This window comes from Chrysemys picta, chromosome 4 (genome assembly GCF_011386835.1).
Source record: "Chrysemys picta bellii isolate R12L10 chromosome 4, ASM1138683v2, whole genome shotgun sequence".
Lineage (NCBI taxonomy): Eukaryota > Metazoa > Chordata > Testudines > Emydidae > Chrysemys > Chrysemys picta.
In genome coordinates, this window is record NC_088794.1 from 114,219,736 (window position 1) to 114,244,706 (window position 24,971).

General features: G+C 43.9%; 1 protein-coding gene and 1 long non-coding RNA gene across 6 annotated transcripts in view; one reads left to right on the plus strand and one right to left on the minus strand.

Annotated features, from left to right (window-relative positions):
* On the minus strand, positions 1-23,706 carry LOC103305860 (uncharacterized). Its single transcript, XR_006176473.2, has 6 exons — positions 19,750-23,706; positions 18,822-19,276; positions 17,344-17,526; positions 15,971-16,080; positions 8,793-8,867; positions 1-2,713 (listed from the first exon to the last, which is right to left on the minus strand). It is a non-coding gene; the product is annotated as an uncharacterized LOC103305860 (long non-coding RNA).
* The window catches only part of ESRRB (estrogen related receptor beta), a 159,171-nt gene that overhangs the window by 87,982 nt on the left and 46,218 nt on the right, over positions 1-24,971 (plus strand). For all 5 annotated transcript variants that reach the window (XM_065595577.1, XM_065595578.1, XM_042858545.2 and 2 more), the window contains one exon: positions 18,783-19,192. In XM_065595577.1, coding sequence (XP_065451649.1) covers positions 18,783-19,192 — 410 coding nt within the window. The remainder of the gene's footprint in view (positions 1-18,782; positions 19,193-24,971) is intronic.

The window sequence follows — 24,971 nt, forward strand, 5'->3', positions numbered from 1 at the left end:
AGAAAGGCTCTTTCAACATCAGTGGGGCGACATGGCGCTGGACAGAAGCTTTCTGTGGCAGCTCCACCTCAGCAACTTTATCTGCAGGAGGAGCTGGGTTTTTTGAAAACAAGAGGTAGCCACGCGATCAGAAAGTCATTGCCTTCCAGAGAAGGTTGTTGTTGACAGAAGCCCAATAAGAGGCAACCTTTCTATGTGGGAGTTCAGGGCTGATCTCCACGTATGCGCCTCCCTTTGTGTGTTTTTACAAATAGTCTGTGTTAGTTTGGGGTTGGTATTTTTAGTTGGTTTTATGTTTTCTTTGCATTTGATTTTTTTTTTTAAAGAAGGGACGGTGTAAAAAAGGGTACTGGAGAGGGTGGATACTGACACCTGCCACTTGACAGGGGTATGAAACTTTTGGAATCCTGACCCAGGTCATGTGATTTAGGCCAGAAACTATAGATCAGTCTCTTACCCGCACTTTTGTGTGTCATGCTGTTACTACGCCACCTCCAGAACTAGCCATGTTTCCTCATCTCTTCAAGGCTGCAGTCAGGAGTTCAGAGGATTCTCTTTCCCCAAACTTGAGTGCAATGCCCTGTTTGCATCCTGTGTATTGCTAAACCCCAAAATAGCCAGGAGAAAAATAATATCTTGGAAGCCACCCCATCTGCCAGTGATTGGTTTTCAATTCACACTGCTGGCCCGTAATCACAGATTGATTTCCAATTCCCATATCTCTGAATTCTCGCATGTCTCCAACCTCGTGAGCTCAGTCCCATCTGGAAGATGGACCGTCAGAACCAGCCATTCGCAGGCTAGAGCTGACTTACCCCTTGGAGAACTCCAGCTGGCAAATGCCTGGCAAACTCCTGATGTCAGTGTGTTCATTCGCCTGCTTATTCCTGCCCCGGCTCCAGCCCCCACACACTTCCCTTTCTGCACATCTGTTCCCCTTCATCGCAAGACTGTCTGTCCATCACCCTTTCTTTCTACGCACCTAATGGAGGGTGGTAATCCCGTTAGGTGCTTGCAGCAGGCACTGCCGAGTTTGCTCACAGCGCCTGTGCCAGGTCGAGTGTCATTGCCAGCAGCGCTCTTGGCGGGATGAAGGTTGCATTAGTGAACAGTAATTGAAATGCAAAATAACATTTTGATCGAGCGAGCAGGCTGTTTATTTATCAGATCAATAGCCAAAATGCCCCATCTGGAGAAGTCAGCGTGATAATAAGTGATAGCATTCCAAGGGCAAACGGAACGCACACAGCAGGGAGGACACGCCGTCAGGGTGGGCTGCGCTGTCTCTGAAACATATTCCCCTATGGCTCCCCTTCACCCTTCCCTGCAGAGGGCAGCCCCTCTCCTACCAGCAGCCACTAAGAGCTGCCCCTCAGGAAAGAGAATGAACATCTCTAAAATATCAGATTCAGTGTAGTGCAGATGTACGGAAAATCACATGACATTCTCCCTTTCATGTCCCAGTAGACACAGGGCTCTGACTCAGGGTGCTGCTCACAGATATTGTGGTAAGCAGTGATTTTCTTCTTTACTTAGTATGTTGTGTCTGTTGTAAAGCTCTGTGTACAATTATGCTGCTATATAGATATTAAATCATAGTCGGGCAATGCAAGGGACCCATCACCATGGTATTTAGGCACATGTAGAGAGGGAGAGCAGTGTGTGTATAGCATAAATCTATATTATACATGGATGGTATACATTTACCACATATACATATACACATATGCGCGCACGCACACACGTAACATCACATACACCTCTCCCTCAGCACATCTGTATAATGTGGCCTGGATACCATGGTGGTGGATTCATTAAAAATTCCTAATTGATTTAATATTTATACCACTTCAGTACATTATATTTAGATATACACGCATAAGTATAGAAACTGATTTGTTACAGATTAATTTCTGTCTGTTTCATTCTCTTTCATTTATGTGGATTATCCAAAGTCAGGTCAGTTTTTATTTTTTTATTTCCTTAACGGAGCTGGCAAATGTTAGGCAAATCCGCCCAAATCTCCATTGTTTTTCTGTGCGCCTCCTGGTCCAAAGTCCCAGCTGAAAACCACCTTCTCCCATGTACACTCAATGAAGACCATCTGACCCACAATGCTCACCCTAGGCAGGTACACAGTGGAAGTCTGTCTCTGCCATATAAACAGATGCAAATCTCCTCCTCCCTGGGTTGCCCAGCTGTGTTATTCTGTGTCTCTGTTGGCTTCTGTTTGTCAGTTAGTAGAAATATTGAAAAAGGAGAGCAGGAAGTGAAACTGACATTGAAGTAGTTGTGAGTTTGATGCATTTCCCTTGTGTCCCTGAGGAATAACAGAAGGCCGAGTGACAAATTCCAGGGATGGGAGAGAGGATTCCAGCTTCTCAATTGAAATCATTGCTTCGATATTTTTGTATTTGATTATTTTTATTTTCCATCCAGTGATGTCATGTGCTTTGGGAAGGTACAGGGAGAAATTTCATGTTTGGTTTGGTTTGGGTTTTTTGTGTGTGCTGGTGCTCAGAGAAGTGAAAGGCACCTAGAACTGGCTAAAAATTAAGGCATGATGTGGGCATTTGCTGTGCATTTTTCCTTCACACAGCTGTCCCAAAGCACTTGAGACCTGACTTCAGAACCCCTTGCTGTTCCAGTTCTGGGTCCGCTGAGGAGCCTCAGTCATGATCTGCAGATCCATTCCAGTCCTGGATTCCATATTCTGTATAGATATGGATACAGACATGTATAGATGTAAAACCATTAAGAACGTAAGAACGGCCATACTGGGTCAGACCAAAGATCCATCTAGCCCAGTATCCTGTCTTCCAACAGTGGCCAACGCCAGGTGCCCCAGAGGGAATGAACGGAACAGGTAATCATCAAGTGATCTATCCCCTGTCGCTCATTCCCAGCTAAGGACACCATCCCTGCCCATCCTGACTAATAGCCATTGATGGATCTATCCTCCATGAATTTATCTAGGTTTTTTTTAACCCTGTTATAGTTACATAGGTTAGATATAACACAAGTATAATTTGTAAAGCTCTGCAGAATCCTTTGAGAGGAAAGGTTCTCTATACATGTAATAAATTATCACAGTAATAAAAGGACCTGCTCATTGCGAGGATGAACTTTATCAGTACCCTCAGTGGACTATTACTGGTTTTGAACTTTGTCAATAACTAGGCATTCTCAGTACCAGATTATATCTCATAAAAAGTGAAAAAGGTAAAATGCTCCTGTAGTTGTCTTTGTGATGCTTTCTAATCATCTATATTGGGCAGCTGGAATTAAAGGTATGTCTCTTTTGTAGTCAGAACATGTTTCTACTCTTTTTGTTCTTTTAGTCCTAGGATAATTGATATTTTAGGGGCCTGGAATATTGAAAATGTATTACATTCTTTCTGACTGTTTCCTAAGAGACTGTGTTTTCCATTGTTATTGGCCACTTCACAGTCTGTAACAAGGTGACTGTCCCATATCACAGTTCTACTGACATCTCTCTGATTCCTCAGTCGAACAGTTGGAAGCACTTGCAGTATTTATGAGTGTACAGAGGAGAGAATGAATGTATGCACCATAAAATTCCAGATTATGGAATTATCTAATAGAACAACAGTTTATCATGACCTATGGCTCCTTCTCATCTCTTCGATCAGTCAGGCAAGAGTGCATCGCATGGTGTGGCTGAATTTGGGCTGGGCTTGAGTGCGATGGAAGCTTCTATGTCAGTACGAGGGAGGAGTGGATAGACAGATGGTCTGGAAGGCAGATGAATGAGGTGGATTTAAAATTAAATTTAAAATATCAAAACCCAAACTGGAATTTGGGTCCAGTGTAAATGGCTACTTGTTATAGCAATGACATGTGTCTTAAGGGAACTGCTAAATAGCTACCAAAGGTGGGTCTTTAAAGGTGAACAAAATTTCATTGGAAACCTTGGGATATCTTAAATTTGTGGCTGAAAACAGTGCTGTACATTAACAGTGGCCTCTGGTATACATAGATACATTGGGTGTTTTAGGGACACCAGCAAACAGATTGGGTTTAGCTAACCCCTCTCTAACTTTCAGTATTGCTTGTGAGATTGAGAGGCTGAAAGGGCGAAAGCCAGACACAGAACAGGTACGTGCCATGCAAGTGTACTTCACACAACTCTGCCAATGGATCTCAGTCCTTATCTGTAGTGCCACCTCCACCCTCCACTTCTTTTCTAGACCTGGACTCACCCCACAGCCCTACAGCTGTACTTCAATCCTGATTTGCAGCATTCCTCCCCTCCTCCCCCCACCATAGACGTGCTATGACACGTCTATAGCATTCCTGCTATTTCGTTCCTAATTCCCTATACCATTCAGCAATAGCCCAGAGGTTCTGTGGAAGCCAGAGTAGGCCAGCTCCTATGCCCATGTTCACACCCTCATCCTACTTTTGTGCTCTCTCCATCTTATGACTGCTTCCAGGAAAGTCAGAGAGAAAAAGGCTTTATTGAAAAGCACTAATTGCCCATCGTTATTTTCCGTGCCATAATTTGTGTGGAATGAGATTTCAATCAGTTGTCCAGATCAGGCTGGTTTTGACTAATCTTTATAATGATGAGAGACTGCTCCTGGCTGGTTCAATTCCTCAGGTGGGTGGCAAAGGAAGATAGAGAGGTGATGTCTTGCTCCTGCTCTGGATTTTGGGGGGGGGGGTGTAATGGAGGGAAACTAAGAAAGGACAGAAAAAGAAATTGAGCAACAAACCAAAGTCAGAGCATTCCCAAGCACAGTGAAGTTGAAGAACAGGAGTGTTGGGGTTTCCAGCTGCAGGGGCAGCTCCAGGCACCATGGCAGCAAGCGTGTGCCTGGGGCAGCAAGCTGCGGGGGGCGGCGTGCCAGTCGCCGTGAAGGCAGCAATCAGGCAGCCTTCAGCGGCGTGCCTGCGGGAGGTCCGCCGGTCCTGCGGCTTTGGCGGAAATTTGGCTGCAAGTGCGCCAAAGGCGCGGGACCGGCAGATCGCCTGCAGAAACGCCGCCAAATCCATGTGACCAGCGGACCGCCCGCAGGCGTGCCACCGAAGACCGCCTGACTGCCGTGCTTGGGGCGGGAAAAAACATAGAGACGCCCCTGCCAGCCTGCCTATGTCTAAATAAATCCAGAGTCCGCTTTTCAGCAAACACATATTTAGAAGTTAATTCTTTAGTCCCTTTTCACCCTTGTTTCTGGTTTTGTGTCCTTGATTTCTCCATCAGTTCAGTGCCACTTCATTTTGTGTAGTGTCTTTTCTCCCAACTCCTTACCCAAACACTTCACGGAGTTAAATAAACCCCCACCTCCCTCTGCTATTGTTCAACATGAAGCATAGGCAAAGTTAAGGGGAGATGCTATCAAGGAAGATTAAAATGTGATAGAGAATTGGTGATGAGGCAGGGAGGAACAAGAAGGCTGGTCCAGACTGAAAGAAGTTGCCAAGGAGGAGGCCTTCTCACTGAAGGTGCGAAGGTGGTACTGAAGGTAGGAGTGCTAAATGAGCCGAGGGAGCAGGGCAGAATATACTAAAATGAATGGGATCTCAGGAAGGTGCTGGAGGGTGGCATGTTTGCCTTGCTTTCCAATCTGAGAGAGTGGAGGCAGAATTCTGCACATGCTGGAGTTAAAAGGTTCTTTTTTATTCTGTTAGGTTCTTATATAGCACTTATTACCATAGTGTCTGAAGGACATTGGGAAGGACACTTTAGATACAAAGGTGAAAAGTATCTTGTAAATACCATAGATAAGTAGACTGTAGAGAAGGGGACTCCAAGAGGCAGAGCAAGAGGAGATGATGGTCTGGCTGAGAATTTCATCAGGGGCTGAGTTGCAGCATTGGGCATTATATGAATAATATTGTGGAGGTGGTGTGGTTAGATTTGCAGATACAGGAATTATAGTGGTAGGTGAAGTGTAGTGAGAAGCAGTCAGGCTAGAGACATGAAAAACAGGATTTTAGGGGGAAAATTGGGGTCTTTTTGGATAAATAATGATTTGCAAGTCAGTCTTGGTCTTCATTTTGTTGGGATTTCACCAGTAGCTCTCCATTAAAAGCCTTAGCCCACATAATAAAGCAATTTTCTTTGGAAGAAATGCTTGCAATGCACAAGAGGGCAAAGTACCATCAGAAGTTGACCTGTTAATAAGAGAGTGAACTGATAATATGTGTCACAGCTCCAATTAATTGTCTTAATTCATCTGTATAATTCTTCTTATAGTTTACAAACAAGAGAGTCCTTTTAAAGGTGAAGAGAAATAATGAGGAGTAGGACGGGGGCAGGGGGAATAAAGGTTAACAGGAAAACCAGAAAGTCTCCTCACCTCAAGAAGACTCTTATTTTTTTAAAGACATCCAGACAGCTTGTGGGGCAGCTTTTGTCAATATGATCAGACCTGGGCTACTGATGTGTAGCTGGGATCTAGTTATACAATGGATCAGAGGAATAAAATGTTTCCTGGGCGTTAGACGAGTGATTATTATTTGTGCAAGACTCTGAATTTGAGCATCTATTTCCCCATCCCCCAATTTGCAAGGAAGCGTGGATTTAAGCCTCCCCCTGGCCCCATGCCAGGAATCGATTTCTTTGATCCATTTGCAGGAACTGGGTCTCAGCCAACATCCCATATCAATAGACCTAATATAACCCAGTTCTCTTGTGGCCACCAGTGAGACTGCCCCCTGGAGACCTGCCTCAAGATAGACTTCTCAGGCTGGGGAGCTGTTGGGTTTACTGGCGAACTTACTTGTTTACAGTTTCAATCCAGCTCTTTCAATCTCTGGACTCATTAACTTTTCCTCCCTACAGGAAAATATAAGGCCAAAAAAAAAACCCATCACCCAAAAAACCACATTACTGCACAACAAATCAGAGACAAGGGGGCAAGGTGGTGGCAACGTATTTGTACAAAAGAAACCAGATCAATAGCAAAGAGAGAAGCAATAGAAAAATACTCCAGGTTAAACTCAAAAAGTCTGGGCTTTGTTACAATCTGGAGCTAAGTCCAGGTTTGGTGGAAGCCATCTAGCGCTTGAGGATTTTTCCCCCAAATCAGGGAAAATTCAGCAGCCTTCTGCTGTGAGCTGTTCTTTGTGTTTGAGCCCAAAACAGAACTCTGATATTAGTGAATATACAAAAAAATCCATGTGAACACAAACCCGTGCAGCCTGAAACCATGGGGATTTGCACTACTCTAGAGAAGAGGCACAAGAGACTCAGGAGAAATAGAAACTCAGACAGTCCAAAGGGAGGAGCTGCAAAGAGCCCTTAGAAAAGCATCTGTAGTCCAGGCCAAAAACACATAAACTAAATTAAGGTTGAGACTCTCTTGACCTTTAAAGCAACCTAAGCAAAGTGCTTGAGTTTAAAAATCCCCAAGCCCTACATGCTAGAAACTCAAGAACGTCACAGTTAAGATCCAGCTTCCAATGCCATCTCTAACTTTGCCCTAAACCCTGCCCACTTACAGGCCAGAAACTCTTCCCTGCTGCCCTACAAAACTGAAGTTTGCCCTGCTGAATGCATGAATTCAAACAGGATGCTCTTTAGTTGTAGAATAGGTTAGCCCACACCTGCCCTTCCAGCCTATGCCAGCTATAGCCTCTTCTCTATAATGGTAAAGTGTCCAGAGCAGATCCTGGTATCCTTGGGATTCAGACCTTGCACTGAAAAGGGCCACCAAGTTTGTCAGGAGGTGGTGCCCAGGTGATGATGTGCTGCCTTCTGCCAGTGCAACATGTAGGGTTCATAATGAGTGGTCAGAGGAACAGGGAAGACTTCAGGAGTATCTGCCCTTCAGATGACATTGTCATTTATTGACAGACCTGAAAGAATGGAGGGCATGTGGCAATTATGAGCTGTCCAAGGTGATAAGCTGTCAAACAGGCCTACACACATGGCAGCTTCCCTTTCACCTCCCTTGCTTCACAACATCCCTTTGCATATGCAGCCCAAAAATTACATTTGCCATTGTTGTAGCCACATCACATTGCAAACTCTTTTCTGATCTGCTGCCAACTCTCTCCCCTTGGTCTCTCTCGCGTATTCTTCATAGACTGATAGATTCCAAGGCCAGAAGGGACCATTACAATAATCTAGTCTGACCTCCTGTATAACACAGGCCATAGAACTTCCCCAAAATAATTCCCAGAGCAGATCTTTTAGAAAAACATCCAGTCTTGATTTTAAAATTGCCAGTGATGGAGAATCCACAATGACCCTTGATAAGTTGTTCCAGTGGTTAATTACTGTCCTGGTTAAAAATGTACACTTATTTCCAGTCTGAATTTGTCTAGCTTCAACTTCCAGCCATTGGATCATATGACGCCCTTCTCTGCTAGATTGAAAAGCCCATTATTAAATATTTTTCCCATGTAGGTACTTATAGACTATAATCAAGTCACCTCTTATCATTCTTTTTGTTAAACAACAGAGATTGAGCTCCTTGAGTCTATTACTATCATTTTCTTGGCTCTTCTCTGAACCCTCTCCAATTTATCAACATCCTTCCTGAATTGTGATTGCTGCTGGAATATTGTGTCCAGTTCTGGTGTCCACAACAGTGCCAAATACAGAGGTAAAATAACCTCTCTACTCCTACTCAGTATTCGTCTGCTTATGCATTCAAGGATTGCATTAGCCCTTCTGGCCACAGCGTTGCACTGAGAGTTTCAGCTTCCCGGGATAGAGTCCCCATCCTGTAAGTAGGGGCTACATACTTTGTTCTTAAATATATACATTTCCATTTAGCCGTGTTAAAATACATATTGTTTGCTTGCACCCAGCTTACCAAGCGATCCAGATCACTCTGTATCAGTGACGGGTCCTCTTCATAATTTACCACTGCAATTTTTGTGTCTGCAAACTTAATCAGAAGTGATTTTAGGTTCTCCTTCAGGTCATTGATAAAAATGTTAAATAGCATAGAGCCAAGAAGTGATCCCTGTGGGGTCCCACTGGAAACATATCTGCTTGATATGATTCCCCATTTACAATTATGTTTTGAAAACCTGTTAGCCATCTTTTAATATATTTCATGTGTACCATATTAATTTTATATCGTTCTGGATTTTTGATCAAAATGTCATGTTGCACCAAGTCAAACCCCTTACAGAAGTATATTATGTAATCACTATTACCTTTATCAACCAAATTTGTAATCTCATAAAAAAAATCAAGTTAGTGTGAAAGAATCTATTTTCCATAAATCCAAGTGGATTGGCATTAATTATATTCTTGCATCTGGGTTTCTGACTACTTTTTCTCAAGTATAATTACTACACTTTTCTAAGCTGACTCTCATTTTGTTTTTTCTTGCTCATGTTAAATCTCTCTAGGTCTGTTTGGATTATTCCTCTGTCCTCATGAGCATTTTGCAACTCCTCCCAGACTAGCATCATTTGCAAATTTCACGAATGTTGTGGGATTTTTTTGGTTATAAAATTAGACTCTGTTAACATAGCTTTGAAAAGCAACCACAACACCCTGAACTTTATCACTGTATATTAACCACGTTTTTGCCTGAGAATTTCTTTACTTTCTATTAAGGTTGGGAAAAGTGTTTGTTTATTTCCGATTTATATGCCTGGACAGACTTTGCTTCTGACTTTAGTGCAGTTTCTGTTTAGTTGGTGGTGCTTATGAGGCTTAAAAGTTTTGCAGCCTTTGCTGGTGGAGCTTAAAATTTCTGCGCTGCTGCAAATGTGCTTCTCAGCTGGGTCACAAGTTGATATCTCATGTGAGTTGAACAGAATTATAGTGGTGGCCTATTTGAGGCTTTACAAAAGTGGTAAATTCCACCAGCATAGCCATAGGCACATGGAAGTTAGATGCTCTTCTGGTATATTGCTTGCAGAGGTTACAAACTTTATGGCAGAGTTTAGGGATTAAAATATCAAGATTTCATACAGTTTAGAATCCAGATCCCATAATGGGAACCAGTGAAAAGGCCCCTTTTTGACTCTTTGCACTGCCAGAATATCAAGAACAGAGAAAACTCTGCAAGTCGGTAGCAATTCTGACACCCCCACTTCAGAAACACTTGAGAGAATGTTCCTTCCACCAATTCTCCCACCCCCAGAAATGTCTGCAATTTCTTATGGGAAATGGTTCAGTATTTGTCCTTTTTAACCATGATTTAAATCTTGGTCTTGGAAATCTCGACCACTTTGGGTCAGTTTATACATGACTTGGGAACAAGACCCTGGTGAGAGGCCTGGCCTATAGGTCAGAACTTCCAACAACCAGGTCCTGCTCCCTTACAGGAAGTTGGAGTCTAGTATTAGGCTTGGGTGGTGAGATGCCACTGCCTCCTCACTGTTTATTTGTCCATGTGGTGAAGACTCAGCCACTGGAGAAGTTGAGCAGAATTGTTTCCTGTAGCCTCCAAGCCCCGCCTTCTTGGTACTGTTGGCAGGAGGCGGAGAGTTGGGGCCAGATTCTTGGTTCTGCTACGGCCACTTTGTGCTGCTCAGGTAGCAGAGAGTAGCTGGATTCTGGCCAAAAGTAGCCAACAGAAAATCCCTCTGGTGGACAGGAGCTCCCCTCTAACATGAAGCCAGCTATTGTGCCAGCTGTCTCACACTGGCATAGAGTTTGTGCCGGGGGTAGGGATGTGTCTTCGTTCCACTGATCCTCCACTGGCCTAAGTAAGAGTGTGTTACTGGAGATTAGAAAATGTTGGCCTTTTGCAGGAAGAAGTCTGGTATTCCACAGCTTTGATTGCGGGGATGGGAATGGGGGTGGGGGAAAAGGGTGACTTCTTACAGACATCACCATGAATAACATGTCAAAAATTGGTGTGGGAGCTTTAACTGCACATATCCTGAGTTTTTGCCATTTAGGTATTATTTTTGAACTCAAAAATTCTGTTAAGGGTGTGTTAAAGGGCAGTATTCACTACCTTAATGTTATAGAGAGAATACTTTGCCTTCTCTAGCACTGTCTAGCAGCCTTTCCAGCTCCTAACATTGCTCTTAAGAGTGTGTTGAGCCATTAGCAATCCAGCCATTTCAGGGAAGAGGGGGAGGATGAAAGGCAGGGGAAAAGCTAGAAGAGAACTGGGAGAACTCCTAACTCCCATTAACCTAACATCACTGCCTAGGAAGATAATGCAACCAATATTAATAGATGGAATCTGTAAGCTTCCAGAGCCCAGTTCTGCCCTCATCTAAACCTGTGCAGCTCCATCCAAAGTCAATGGGATTTGTGCACGCGAGTCTGAGGGCAGGATTGGGGGTATAGAGGCTAACAGCATCATGAGCAATAAACAACAACGGGTTTATGAAACAAGTTCAACAGACAATAGCTGTTCTTGATACAATTAGATAATTAGTGGGCAAAGGCAATACTGTGGATAGACTGTCTGACTTTACTCAGACATTTGACATGGAGCCATGCAAGATCTTATTAGGGAAATTAGATCAAATTGGTTTGGATGCAAATCCTGTTAAATGGATCGCAGACTGGCTGACAAGCTGTAAAGGGGGGTGAGAGAAGTTCTTGATCATGCTAGGGCTGAAATGTTCAAAAGGTCCCGGAAGAGTATGTGAAAGGCATAAGTTGTTATATTCACAGATAGTCCCCAAGCTGGAAGGTCCTGGAAACAAGTACCAAGCAAGTGAGGAAGCTGTGTTAGAGGGGTTTGGGTAAAATGGATAGAAATTAGAAACATGAGGCTGAAAATGACAGAGGATGCCCTTGCAGCAGGGAGAATCCCCTGTGCTAATGGGAGCAAGGTGGCTAAAGCTGTTATGTTCAAAAAGACCAGGGTGGGTTAGTGCAGAGGTTCTCAACCTTTTTCTTTCTGAGCCCCCCACCCAACATGCTATAAAAACTCCACGTTCAATCTGTGCCACAATAACTGCTGTTCTGCATATAAAAGCCAGGGCCAGTGTTAGGGCAAGCAGGGCAATTGCCTGAGGCCCCATGCCATAGGGGCCCCCATGAACTACATTACTCAGGCATCAGCTTCAGCCCCGGGTGGCGGGGCTCAGGGACCTGGGCTTCAGCCCCATACGGTGGGGCTTCAGCTTTTTGCCCTGGGCCCCAGCGAGTCTAATGCTGGCCCTGCTTGGCGGACCCCCTGAAACCTGCTCGAGGCCCCCTATGGGGCTCCGGACCCCTGGTTGAGAACTACGGGGTTAGTGGTTACCAAGTGATAGCAACCTACAATGTGATCCAACGGCTAGAAAAGCCAATGCTGTACTGCACGGCCAGGGAAGAGATAGTCCCTCTCCACAAAGCCCTGGCATGTTTGCACTTGAAGTTCTGCATGCAAGTCTGGACACCTCGCTACAGGAAAGACAGGCAAATTGGAGAGAATCCAGAGAAGGGCAACAAAGATGCTAACGGGATTAGAGGAAATGACCTATGATTAGGAAAGGTGAAAAGAACGAAACGTTTAGAACCTCTAAGCTTGTTACATGGGCACAGAAATAGTAACGGAGCTTCCTGTGCCAGCTCGGAGGAGAATTGGATCAAGTCTCTCTCCTTTTACATTCCCAATAAGGTAACCGGAGTCAAGCAAATAGCTGCTGTTCACTTTGTGAACTTGCAGGACAGGTGGAAATGTTTTGCAATTATTTCTGCTGTTCAGAATGCTGTCAAGATGTGTTGACTTTCCCAAATTTTGACTCATTTTGTGCATTTTGCTGCCATCACTTTGAGTTAGCTTAAAAATAACAAACATTCCTGGTCAAAAGGGGGATTTTTTGTTAGGAGTGTTCGTGGAAGGTCAGAATTTGTCAGGCTTTGCTCAGCTTCATGGGAGACCCAGAACAGTGCTAACCCTGGACTGTGATGGGATGCACAAATTGTTCCATAGAGCAAAAAATAAAAATATAGGCTCAGTAATGAACAAAGATGTCCTGATTGCCAGTTCTGTTCCTCAATGGAACATGCAGCCTTTTACTCTGGTCTAGTCAGTAGTGACTAGTCATTACTTATTACCATATATTGGCTTGTCGGTGTCCCACGTGAAATGGATTGGGGAGGCCTCAGTCTAGATCCTAGAGGACTGGTGTCAATATCTCAAAAACCACCATCACAGATAGCACTATCTGGCCTCTATGTGGTCTCAGCACTGAGTCAGAGAACTGAACTGGGCCAAGGAGACTGAGCTCCCCTCACACTCCTCCAGCACAAGAAGGCAGCACATTGATGGGTCAGCATGTAGGGAAGCTCACCCTGCCTCTATCTGTGGCCTGCCTATGCTGGGGATAAACAGAGGCCTTCAGTCTCCAGGTTTGTCAGTCCTTAAAATACACATTTGACTATCAGGGATTATGATTTTGAGAAGTGGCTGCAAACTAGAGTCACCTCTGGGCTGGGTTACGATTGGCCCAGACATAGGCGTTCCTAGATGAAACCTCACTTAAAAGACATTTTTAATAAACGAAGACTCAGTATGGAAATAAAGTAGAAGATGTTTCTAAATGTTCCTGAATCTCATCCAGAGAGAGTGTATCTGGATTTTCTTGAATGATTATGGGGGAAGTTACACTAGTACTGTTCTCCCAACAGTCACAACTCTATTCCTTCTAATAGGGGTTTCCTTTATATTTTTGAAAGTTACCGTTAGACTGTGTGTTGCAGCAGGGTGAGTATGTTTCCTAAATGATTCATGTGGAATGTGCTCTTCCCAGGATGGGGTAGCTACCAGCTCAGATACAATATCTGAGTATTCTCCATCTGTTTTGTTAGCCCTTGATGCTGTCTGTCTTCCTTTAGGGGTGTTTGGTGCCTGACCATGGAGTATGCTAGCCTGGTTGTATTTAATTTCTGTGTTTGGCTTATATTCTCCCAGACCCTTAATTTATCAGCTTTCAGTATCCTTTTCCCAAGTCATTGAAGGGTCCAATTTGTATTCCTGGGGGAATTCTGCGTGACTGCGTGTGCGTAGAATTCATGGCCTCTGCAGATTTCTTTGCTTCCCTGCAGAAAAATGACTTCTGACGGAGAAGCAAAGGGAAGCCGCAAAAGCGGTCACACGTCCCTCCCTGCAGTGCAGGAAGGTCAGTTTGGGTGCCTGGAGCAGCCAGTAGAGACACAAATCACCACCAGGACGGGAGGTCTGGGCAGTCATGCGTTTGAGAGAGAGAAATACTCTGTCACTCTCGCTCGCTATTGCGGCATATTCGGCGTGGAGGGGCAGGGCTTTGGGGTGTTTCTGGGGAGGTAGGCATGTCCCTCTCAGGCAGAGCAGAATGTAGCAGCTTTCCTGGTTAGTGAATTATTCCCATTATTCTTAGTGAATTCCCCCAGGAGTATAAAACTGGTGTAAAAATTTTAAGGCTCCTTTACATTGCCAGAGTGGTCTAAAGGAGCCTTATTGTAAAGGACAGTGTGGCCTCATAAATACTTATGGTGCTTTAGTGATTAGAACTGGTCTAAATTTTTGGACTGAAAAAATTTCCATCAAAATGTGCTCCATGAACTGTTTGCTACTGACCTTTCTGGAGATGGTCAGTAGCCAATCGCTTGCTCTTCAGTTCCTATGATGTAACACTGAGCATATGGCTGCATACATTTGTTGACTAATAATTAGAAGTAAAGGGTCAATACTAGCTATGTTACTATTGGAGGGGATTTGTGGGATTTCCTCCAATGCTCCCCACTCCCATTCTTCATCCATTGGATTGTAATTTAAATAAATTACCAAAATAATTGAAACCAGAGTGATTATACTGTGTTATTTTAACAAATAAAATATGCAGAATTTTGCAGACTTTTAAAATATTGTGCACAGAATTTTAAATTTTTTGGTGCAGAATTTTAAATTTTTTGGTGGAGAATTCCCCCAGCAGTAACTTTGCCTTCCTTTGTCTCCCCTTTCCCTTGAGCATGTGAATTACAGTCTTCTTAAAAGAAAGAGGCTGAGATTCTAATTCACCTGTTTGAATTTGGGAATGTGGCTCACATCCCAGTCTGATCTTTTTCATAATCCCCAACATAGTGTGGGGGCCTTGCCTATGTGCACAGCATGAGTCCCTCCATCCGGTGTTGTGACACAGCCTGTTCTCACCTGTGAGCTCCTTTGTGCAATAAAAGGCAATCAACATTGTTTTTTGGTGTCTCTGCCTTCCGTTGTGACCCTAACCCACCTTTCAGAAGTGGTGTGCCGAGTCCTCATTTATTCACTCTAATTTAAGGTTTCGCGTGCCAGTGATACATTTTAATGTTTTTAGAAGGTCTCTTTCTATAAGTCTATAATATATAACCAAACTATTGTTGTATATAAAGTAAATAAGGTTTTTAAAATGTTTAAGAAGCTTCATTTAAAATTAAATTAAAATGCAGAGCCCCCCGGACTGGTGGCCAGGACCCGGGCAGTGTGAGTGCCACTGAAAATCAGCTCGCATGCCGCCTTCGGTGTGGTCAGATAGAGTGAAGCCGGCAGCTTTCAGTAGTGTGACCACAGCTTTCGTCTTTAATATAGAGATGTGGCCATGGAGGCTAGAGGTGGGTCTCAACGTGAAAAGCTGTATTTTGACCAAAACAGACAGGCAGCTTTGCATGCTGAGATCTGTGGTTGCTGTAGCTGCTCCTCTCTACTAAAGATGAATGCAGCTGCAGTCAGCTACATGTTTGCAAACTGTTGGTGGACCTTAGTCCATTGTAGCCCTCTGCTGTGTGAAGCTTGGGTTGTCCTTAACTTTTCAGATCTCGTCTCTGAGTGGGACCAATAGTTGGACTCCTCTTTAGTAACCCTGGTGCAGAGGAGCCCATCAGGCCAGGGATGGGAGATGCCTGCCCACACTCTTGAGGCCAGAAGTCTCAATAGGTAACAGAGTTGTTGGCAGATCTAGTTGTGGGGAGGTACAAGAGCAAACATACTGGGCTAAACAGAGAGTAGAGGGGGGGAAATTAGGAGAGACTTGGTTAGAATGAGGTTATGAGGATACAGGATCATAAAGCTGCTGCATCTCCAGTGTGTAGCAGCACATACACATTGGAATAAGTGCTCACCTACTCATGCATACTCTAATTTTGGTACATGAGAGAAGCTCTGTCCTGTCATCTCTGATGGGTTTGCTCTTCTGTCGGCAGGATGGTGGTACATTTACCAGGTACATGGACTGAAATTAAAAACAGAATGATAAAATACCTAGATGATTAGGGCATGGCAACCAAAAATCAGTAGAGCTTCCACGAAGGAAAATCATGCGTCACCGATCAATTAGAATTCTTTGGGCATGTCAACAAATTAGTGCATACAGGACAACCAATTGCTATCATTTATTTGGATTTTCAAAAAGCATTTGACAAATTCCTTCACAAGAGGGGAAACTCAGTAGTCCTGGGGTGAGAAGTTAAGTACTAGTATGGATTAAAAAGTATCTAAGAGGCAGAAAACAAAGGGTAGGAATAACTGATTAATTTTCAACATGGCAAAGGAAGGTTAACAGTGGGGTGCCCGAAGGTTCATACTTGGGTTGTTAAATGTGGAGAGCAGTGAGTTGGCAAAATTTGCAGATAACACAAAGTTAGTTATTTAGATTATTCAAGACCAGAGAAGACTGTGATGAACTCCAGAGGGTCCTAACAAAGCTGGGTAAATGGGTAGCACAATGGCACATGAAATTAATCATTGACAAATGTAGGATGATGTACGTTGGAAGGAATCATTCAATTTTTCATACACGTTGATGGATGTAGGCATAGATCTTGCTGGGCACGAGTAAACTTGCACATAGCTTGATTTTGAGTGTAAGGTTAAACTGTAAACAAGGGAGTGACAGGCTATGTGCCGGAGATGGCATTTTGGGGCTATTTGAAATAAGTGGGAACACCCTGAACTGATCAGCTTGAAAGGTAAATAAGGTGAAGGACATAAAGCAATTGGTCCTTACACGATTTGCGTGATGGCCAAACCAATCAGATGAAGAAATATGGATGTTAGTAGCTAGGAAAATATATATATAAATTGTGTAGTGTGTGACATGATTTGGAATTGTTGTATCACTCTGTTTCTAAACCCCTGTGTCTGGCCCTGGCCAGTGTGAGCATAGGGTACAAGCCTAAGTGATGAGGGGACTTGAACTGAGTTTTTGGATCTCAGAGAACTGAATGAAGTGTTCTGCCAGAACTGGACGAGGTATTCTGGATAAGTTGAGTGGAAAAGGTCTCAGAGGGAATCCCAACAATGGGTTCTAAATTAACTGTAATAACTCAGAAAAAAGACTTAAGCATCATTGTGGACATCTCAATGAAAGTCTCTGCTCAGTATGTAGCAATGGTTTAAAAAAACCCAAACAATGGTAGAAGGTATAATAAATGGGATGAAAAATAACACTGAAAATATTATAATGTCTGTAAATGAATTTGAGATTCATCCTTACCTAGAACGTTGGGCTACACCTTCAGCTGGAGAATTAATTTCAATGTAGTTATGCTGATTTACATCAGCTGAGAATCTGGATCATTGAATTCAGTTCTGGTCACCCTCTCGAAAAACAAATATAGCAGAAATGGAGGAGGTTCAGAGATGGCTAATGAGACCTTTGAAAGGCCTGGAAAGACTTCTGTATGAAGAAAGATTGAAAAGATAGTGAGGAGATGAATTAGTGGGGAAATGACAAAGGTACACCAAGTAATGAATGACATAAAGAAGGTAGATCGGGCACTCCTCTTCACCTTCTCATAACACAAGAATAAAGGGTCTTTTAGTGAAATTGAAAGGCAGCAAATTTAATACTGATACAAGGAAATAATTTTTCACAAAGTGCACAATTAACCTGTGGAATTCACTGCCACAAGACATCATTGAGGCCAACAGTTTAGTGAGATTCAAAAAAAGATCAGATGTGTGTATTGCTAACGAAAATATCCATAGTTACTATAGATGAGGTTGTTTTGTTTGTTTGTTTCTAAAAAACCCTTAACAGTTGGGAAGGAATATAAACCTTTCTGCTTCAAGGAATAAGGCAATCCCTAACTGATGACAGTTTGGGCTAAACTTTGGCAATGGACAGATTAGTCCAGAAATGCCCACTTCAGGGTTTCTCACACTCTCCTCTGATGCATCTGGTACTGGCCCCTGTAAGAGACAGGACCCTGGACTAGATGGAGCACTAGTCTCATCTTGTATGGCAATTCCTGTGCAGCTTTCTCTCAGCAAAAAGTCCCTGTCATTAAACTGAGGAGAGATGAGGAAGTTGGAGGAGGCTTTTACAAACTGTTCTGTCGGCTTCTGAAGCCTCTCTTCTAGAGAGGATTCCCAAGTGTTTAAGAAAAAAAGAAAAAGGTGAAAAAGAAAACAGTGGGCATAATAACCGATTTTACTTTAGTGCAAGGGAATTTACAAACAGAAGGAGTCCTCTCTTGTTCATGTCCTAGTATGGAATCTGCTAGTAAACTCTGTGTTTGTCTGGAGCAGTGGCCGGGAATCCCTGATTGAGGGATCCTGCACCTCGCCTGACACCACTAAAGACCTGCTCAGTTCATGATCTTCACCTGTCCTCCATGGTAGTGAACTCCTGCTCTGGATAGATTATGACCAGCTGGCACTGCTAACAACATAGCCGCTTCAACAGATTGTTCACTGAAATTTGGGACTGTCTGAAAAGGTGACCTACAAAAATTACCATGATACTTACCCATTGCTCAGGTTGGTGGAGAGTAGGGTGGCAGCTCTTAACAAATTGGACTGACGTCCTTTAGGAAGTCAAAGGGAGTGGGTTGAACTGGACCAAAGGTGGGAATGGGATGGACTTTGTGGTGACTGCACCCTGTCTGATATTTCTGTGGACTGATAAGTTTCTGTGCTCTCTTCCTACAGGCTGCTTGGCAGAATGTCCACAGAGGAGCGGCATCTCACCTCTAGCTGCGGATCCTTCATTAAGACTGAGCCGTCCAGCCCATCTTCTGGCATTGATGCCATCAGCCATCATAGTCCCAGCGGCTCCTCTGACGCTAGTGGTGGCTACGGCATTGCCATGGGTGGCCACCCGAACGGCCTGGACTCGCCACCCATGTTCAACGGTGCAGGGATTGGTGGCGGATCCTGCCGTAAGCGCTACGACGACTGTGCCAGCGCCATCATGGAGGACTCGCCCACCAAGTGCGAGTACATGCTCAATGCCATCCCCAAGAGGCTGTGCCTGGTGTGCGGGGACATTGCGTCTGGCTACCACTATGGCGTGGCCTCCTGCGAGGCATGCAAAGCCTTCTTCAAAAGAACAATTCAAGGTACAGTGTGGTGGGAGAGGGAGCTCACACATCCATGGGGGGCTGGGTTCCTGTGGTTGCAGAAGCTCTTGTACTCCTATGGCACTTTAAAGGAGAGAAGGAAAAACAACAAAAACACATATAATCTATCCTGTGCTCCCCAGCACAGCTCTGCCAAGCCTCCTCCACTCCTCCCCCACTCCCACCCCTGGATGTGAACCAAAGCCCTTATACTTTGTGAGTCTGGGAAGCTTTGCTAGGTTCCCAGCTGACAACAGTATCATCACATGTGGCAAAGCTGTTTTCAAACTGTTGCTGCAGGAAATGTAATTCCAGGGAGTTCTCCAGTTTTGCAGTGAAGAGACAGCACCCCTCCCCACTCCTGGAGTTACCCACTGATTTGTAGCTGGCAGGGGGGATAGGGTTTACTCTGGGAGGGTATTTGTTTGGCACAGGCTCATCTGGAGAGCAGAATCCCTGCCTGCTGAGGGCATCAGGATAGGGCTGGGGCCTTGTTAGTAATGTCATACACCTTGCGGGGAAAACAGTGCTCCAGGAAAAGAGATTTTCACACAAACCTGTCAATCCTGTTTGCATCCGTTCTGAAGCACTGTAAGCCTCATGGAGATGCTGTATAGTGTACGCAGATATGGAGACACGCTGATGCCCTTCCCTTCTCAGCAGCACAGCACATGGTTCTAAAGATTTAGATGGAGATTTTCAGATGCCTCGGGGGGTTGGACACCCCGATTTCTGTTTAGTCTCAGTCAGTTGCAAATTCCTTAAGTGGTTTTGAAAATTTCAGCCTCGACATTTCTGCGTAAACAGCAACGCATGCACCACAATCCCCAAATGTGTGCATGCATGGACACAGACACAAACATATGGCCAGATATACCTGCATGCATACCTGCATGTGCACACATATGTACACCTATTACATACCATGCACACACACACAAAGGTACACAGAAGAATTGTACATACCTGCAAGACCAGTGGCGCATACCAACAACGGCACATGTGTATACAGTTACACAGATATACCATGCAAATATAGACAAATAAAAACACACAGGCAGGCTGCCATACACACAGATACTTGCAGGTCCATTCATACACATGCACTAGTATAAGCACACATGCATAGACATACTGTGCATACATTCCCCCCTCTCTCCAATTGAAAAGATGGACAGCATCATTCACCCTGCAATGGAAAGTGTATTGAATTAACCCCAAAGACACCTTTGACTCTGATTAAATTAATTAAATATGTATGTGGGAAGTACACATGTTTTATTTGTACTCAGTGAGTGGTTCCCTCATACCTGATCACACCCCATTGCTGGGGATGCTGGAATCAGGACTAGACAGAGCAGTGCAAGGAACAATCCTCCATGGGTCTCTGTGGATAGACTATTTCTGTCTCTGATCTCCCTGATTCCAGGCATCTCTCCTTACTGTTACATTCCCTGGAAATTAACACTCTCCATTGCCCCAGACTGACATGGTCCATTTCCCTCTGCCTGGCTTGTCCTCTCTCATTACACCATATAGAAAACATGTACCACTATGGAACGCCCAGATGTTCATATGCAATATTTCTGTGGCTTGTCATTACAGAGTTTTCATGGGTTGAACATGAACTTTTACATCCACTCTCGCCTAGCAGCACTGAGTGTTGTCCCTCTGTTGATCCATTCTTGGTATTACAGTTCTGAACATTTGGGCAACCAACGCTAAAGGAGGGACTCTGGGGGGAGGGCGTACCAGGGGATCTTTGTCTGGAAAGAGAGTAAAAGGTTAACTCTCTAGGGGAACAACACTGGGGAATCTCTGTAGCAGAAGAGAAGGCAATCTTTACCTTACCCTAGTAAACTACCAGCCAGAATAGATCAGGAGAGATGGGGAAAGACCAGCAGCTGTGGAGAGTTTAGAAAGAATGAGAGAAAGTGAAGGGGAAAGAGACAGAGTAATCAGAGACTCCACCAGCCTGTGTAAGTTGTCAGCTGATTTCATCCTACAGCATAGAGACACCCCCTGAGTGCAGCAGCCTTGTTGGCTGTTCCCTAATTGTAACATGTAACAGATGGGGAGAAAGAATAAGTGGGGATTTCTCTCACCCTGTCATCAGCCCATCTCAGGCAGCTTCACGTCCCTCTCTCCATTGGCTGGTCTGGTAGTTAGGGCACAAAAATGCTCTTACTCATCTGAGCTGCAGAGCTCGGGCTGATGCAGTTGAGACTGAGGCTTTTATTCCATCGTGGAGATGAGGGGCAGAAGCAGACAAGGGGATCAGATAGGAAGCGGGGCCTGCTTGGGAGCTAGGACAATATGCAGATCGCAGGATCAAAGAAGGCTTTGCTGTAGGACATGTTGAGCAAAAGGAGAATGAGCTCTCAAGTGTGACAGGGGGCAGTAGGAAGGAAGAGACAGAGGCTCTCTATATATCAGTAGCAACAGCCAACAGGCTTCCAAAAGCCTTATTCATCCTGCAGGTTTATTTCATTCACTAGATTTGATAACAAATGAGAGAATTTAAATCACCACCCAGGCTTCTTAATATACATGTGCACGTGTGTCTGTGTGCACCCGTGTGATGTATTTGTGATGTGTGTTTTGGTCTAACCTATTACATTGCCTGCTAGCACAGGTCATCTTTTTTGTGGCTGTGATGTCAGAGAGAGGTGCTGTCTGATAGTTCAAGCACAGAATTGGGACTGGGGACGCGGCTAGCACGGTGATGTGCGTGGTATAAGACTCTAGGTAGACAGATACTGCAGGTAGATTCTGTACTCAGTTCTGACACTGACACCCTTATGGCCTTGGACAAATCACTTCACCTCTCTGTGATTTAGTTTCCCAAAATCTGCAAAATCAATGACTTCATTACAAGCATTTCTAACCTGTCTGCTTTACACACTTTACATGGGGAGCTAAAGTAGCAACATGCTACTGTGCTGTTTGTTCTCTGCATGGTGCTACATCCTGATTTCTGTGAACAGTGAGACCAAGTGCAGAATGTAGCCTCTGATTGCAAAGCGGAGCCTCATGCTGAGAGCACATGTCACTGATGCTCCCTAGCTGCACTGACTCCCTGTTGATTTCATAGTGGAGTTGAAAGCTGCAGACCCCTAAATGGTTTGGGACTGGATTACTTGTCATATCTTCTCTCCCCATATGATACTGCCATAGCTGTGATCAAACAAGATGCCCAAGCTGAAGATCCTTTGATTTAAAGGACTGGTAGAGTGTTTTCTGTGAAAGCCCATCAGCTTTGGCGCTTGCTTCCTTCTCCTAAACACATTGCAAAGTCCATTTCTTTCAGGCTCGGGAGGAATAGGAGGGACAAACTGGTTGCTATGTGGCGATCATGAGAGCTGGTCAGGAATTTTCCAGCTAATGATTTTTCCAACAGAAAATGCACTTTCCACCGAAAACAAAATTGTGGGAAAATTTTGTTTTTTCTGGAAATTTTTGATTTTATTTTCCACTGGGTAAAATCTAAATGAGATCTTTCATTTGAGGTAACAAAATATTAAACTGAACTTCCCAATCAGTATATTGCCATATAGGAGTTGTAGTTCAGGCCCCCATCCTCTCATGTGAGTTGGGCTCTACATGTCCGGTAATGCAATGCAGATTTCCCTCTGGCTGAGTGTGGTGCATCATGGGAGTAACATGACTGTGGGTGCACTGTGGGAGATGTAGTCCAGCCACATAACCTGGCACGTAAGGGGAGAATGGGGGTATTAGGCTCCCAGGCTACAGCTTGCATGAGGCAGTGTGCCAGTGTTAGAATATGCAATTTATTATTGATCAGATTCAAAGTCTTTTGGGTAAGTTCAATAACCTGAAATGAAACATTTTGATTTTGCGAATGTTGAAACATTTTGTTTTGATATTTCACAACTGGAATTTTTCAGAATTTCCATTCTGCAAAAATGTTGACTTTTTCATCCTGATTTGGGACAAAAGCAAATGTTGAAATGTCTGAATTGCTCTCACGATGGAAATTCCAAATTTTGCTCTGCTCTAGCCATTATTAATTTATTAGTTTGGGCTAGTATTTTGATATATTTTTTTTCAGTCATTAAAAAAATTGGGGCTCTGGGTAGGCAATAAAATAAATGTAAATTGTTGTATTCCCCTCCCCACGAAATCAGCTTGTACTGGGTCTCCGACTCCCAAATCTAGCCAGTGTACTAAATGACAAGAGATACCAGAACCTACAGCTAGTGAAGACACAGAGAAAGAGAAACATTTTACATTACATTTTACCTGGCCAGGTTCTGGATCAGCCATATCTCTGAAAGTAAATTCCAGAGTGGGCAGCCCACTCATATGAATGCCTTGGATCCCGTAAGCATCACCCTCAGGACAAATAGCTGAATGTAGCTGCTATGGCAGGACATAGCAGGACGCGCAATTTCTGGGGGAAGGGGGAATAGCTGGAGTTTACACCATTTAAGACTTCAAATGTGGATAATGCTAATCACCCGCCTCACAGGAGTGGTAACAAAGTGCTTGCAACAAATCCATGGACTTCTAGGTCTCTGTGGTTGTTGCTTTGCTGCTCAGAGAGGCCCCTGGGAATTTCATAGCAGCAGCAAGGATAGAATCCAGATCCTCCTGTTCCAAAAATCCAACCCACTAGTGTTTGAGCTAAAGGAAATTTCCCCCTAGCAGTTGGCAGTATAGGGCTTAAGACACAGTTCTGCTTCCATCCCGTAGAGAGCAGTGGCATGCATGTGTATGCCCATACTAGCCCTCTTGTAAACTTATCCCCAGAGATTTATATGTTCTTTCTCAGCTGCAAGGTCATATCTGAGAAATAGGATTTTTTTTTTTGAAAGCTCAGAACAACTTTTACATTACAACCAATAAAATTGCATGAACTAATATCAGCTATGAAGTGATTGGCTAATTTATATCTGATATCACAGTCCTTCCACCCATAATGAGAAGATGCCTTGAAATCAGACAGCATCTCAGACATATCCCTGGTTTTCCTTTTTTTCTGAGGAGCAGAATCATGCAGACTAGTTCATGCAGAAGCATATCTTCCCTGGGACTTTAGTAAAAATGTATTCTACTTGTTAAAATCCTGTGATAGCATTAAAATATAAACAAAGCAGAGACATGCTGGTACTCAAGCTTGGCATTTGTGGCTACTGTCAGCAGACGCCCTTGATGGCATCATGCCTTATAAGTGTTTAGAATCTCACCCTTCCCTGCCATGAGACCTGGTTAAATGAAATTCTTGGTTAACCAAAGTGCTATTGCACAGAATCTGCTTTCTCAAAATCTCATTGTCCCAAAGGTTACACCCACGCACACTTTGGTGCTTGCCAAAATTTTCAAAAATAGGTTCTAACGTTGGGCTCCTGAATCCATATTTAGACACCTAAATAAATGGCAGCTGGGAACTGTAAGGTGCTCACCAGTTTTGAAAAAGAGGTCACAGAAATATGAATTTTGGAGCCTAATTTCAGACTCCTGTTTTTGAAAATCATAGTCACAGCGTATATTCTCCTCAGACACACAAACACTCACCTCACTTGAATATGGCTGAAGGGATTTCCCTCATATTTTCACAAAATATTTGCACTTGGGCTGGGAGCAGAATATAAAGTTTCAATCCAAACAAGGAATGTATCTGTAAATGATGCGTGTGTAAAAGCAGTGGGTTAGCATGGAATCAACTCTGCAAACTGTTACTTACACATAGTATCAGCGTTAATGTAAATCTGAGTGAGTTACTGGGAAAGAGATCACTGCTGAATGAGAGCTTTAC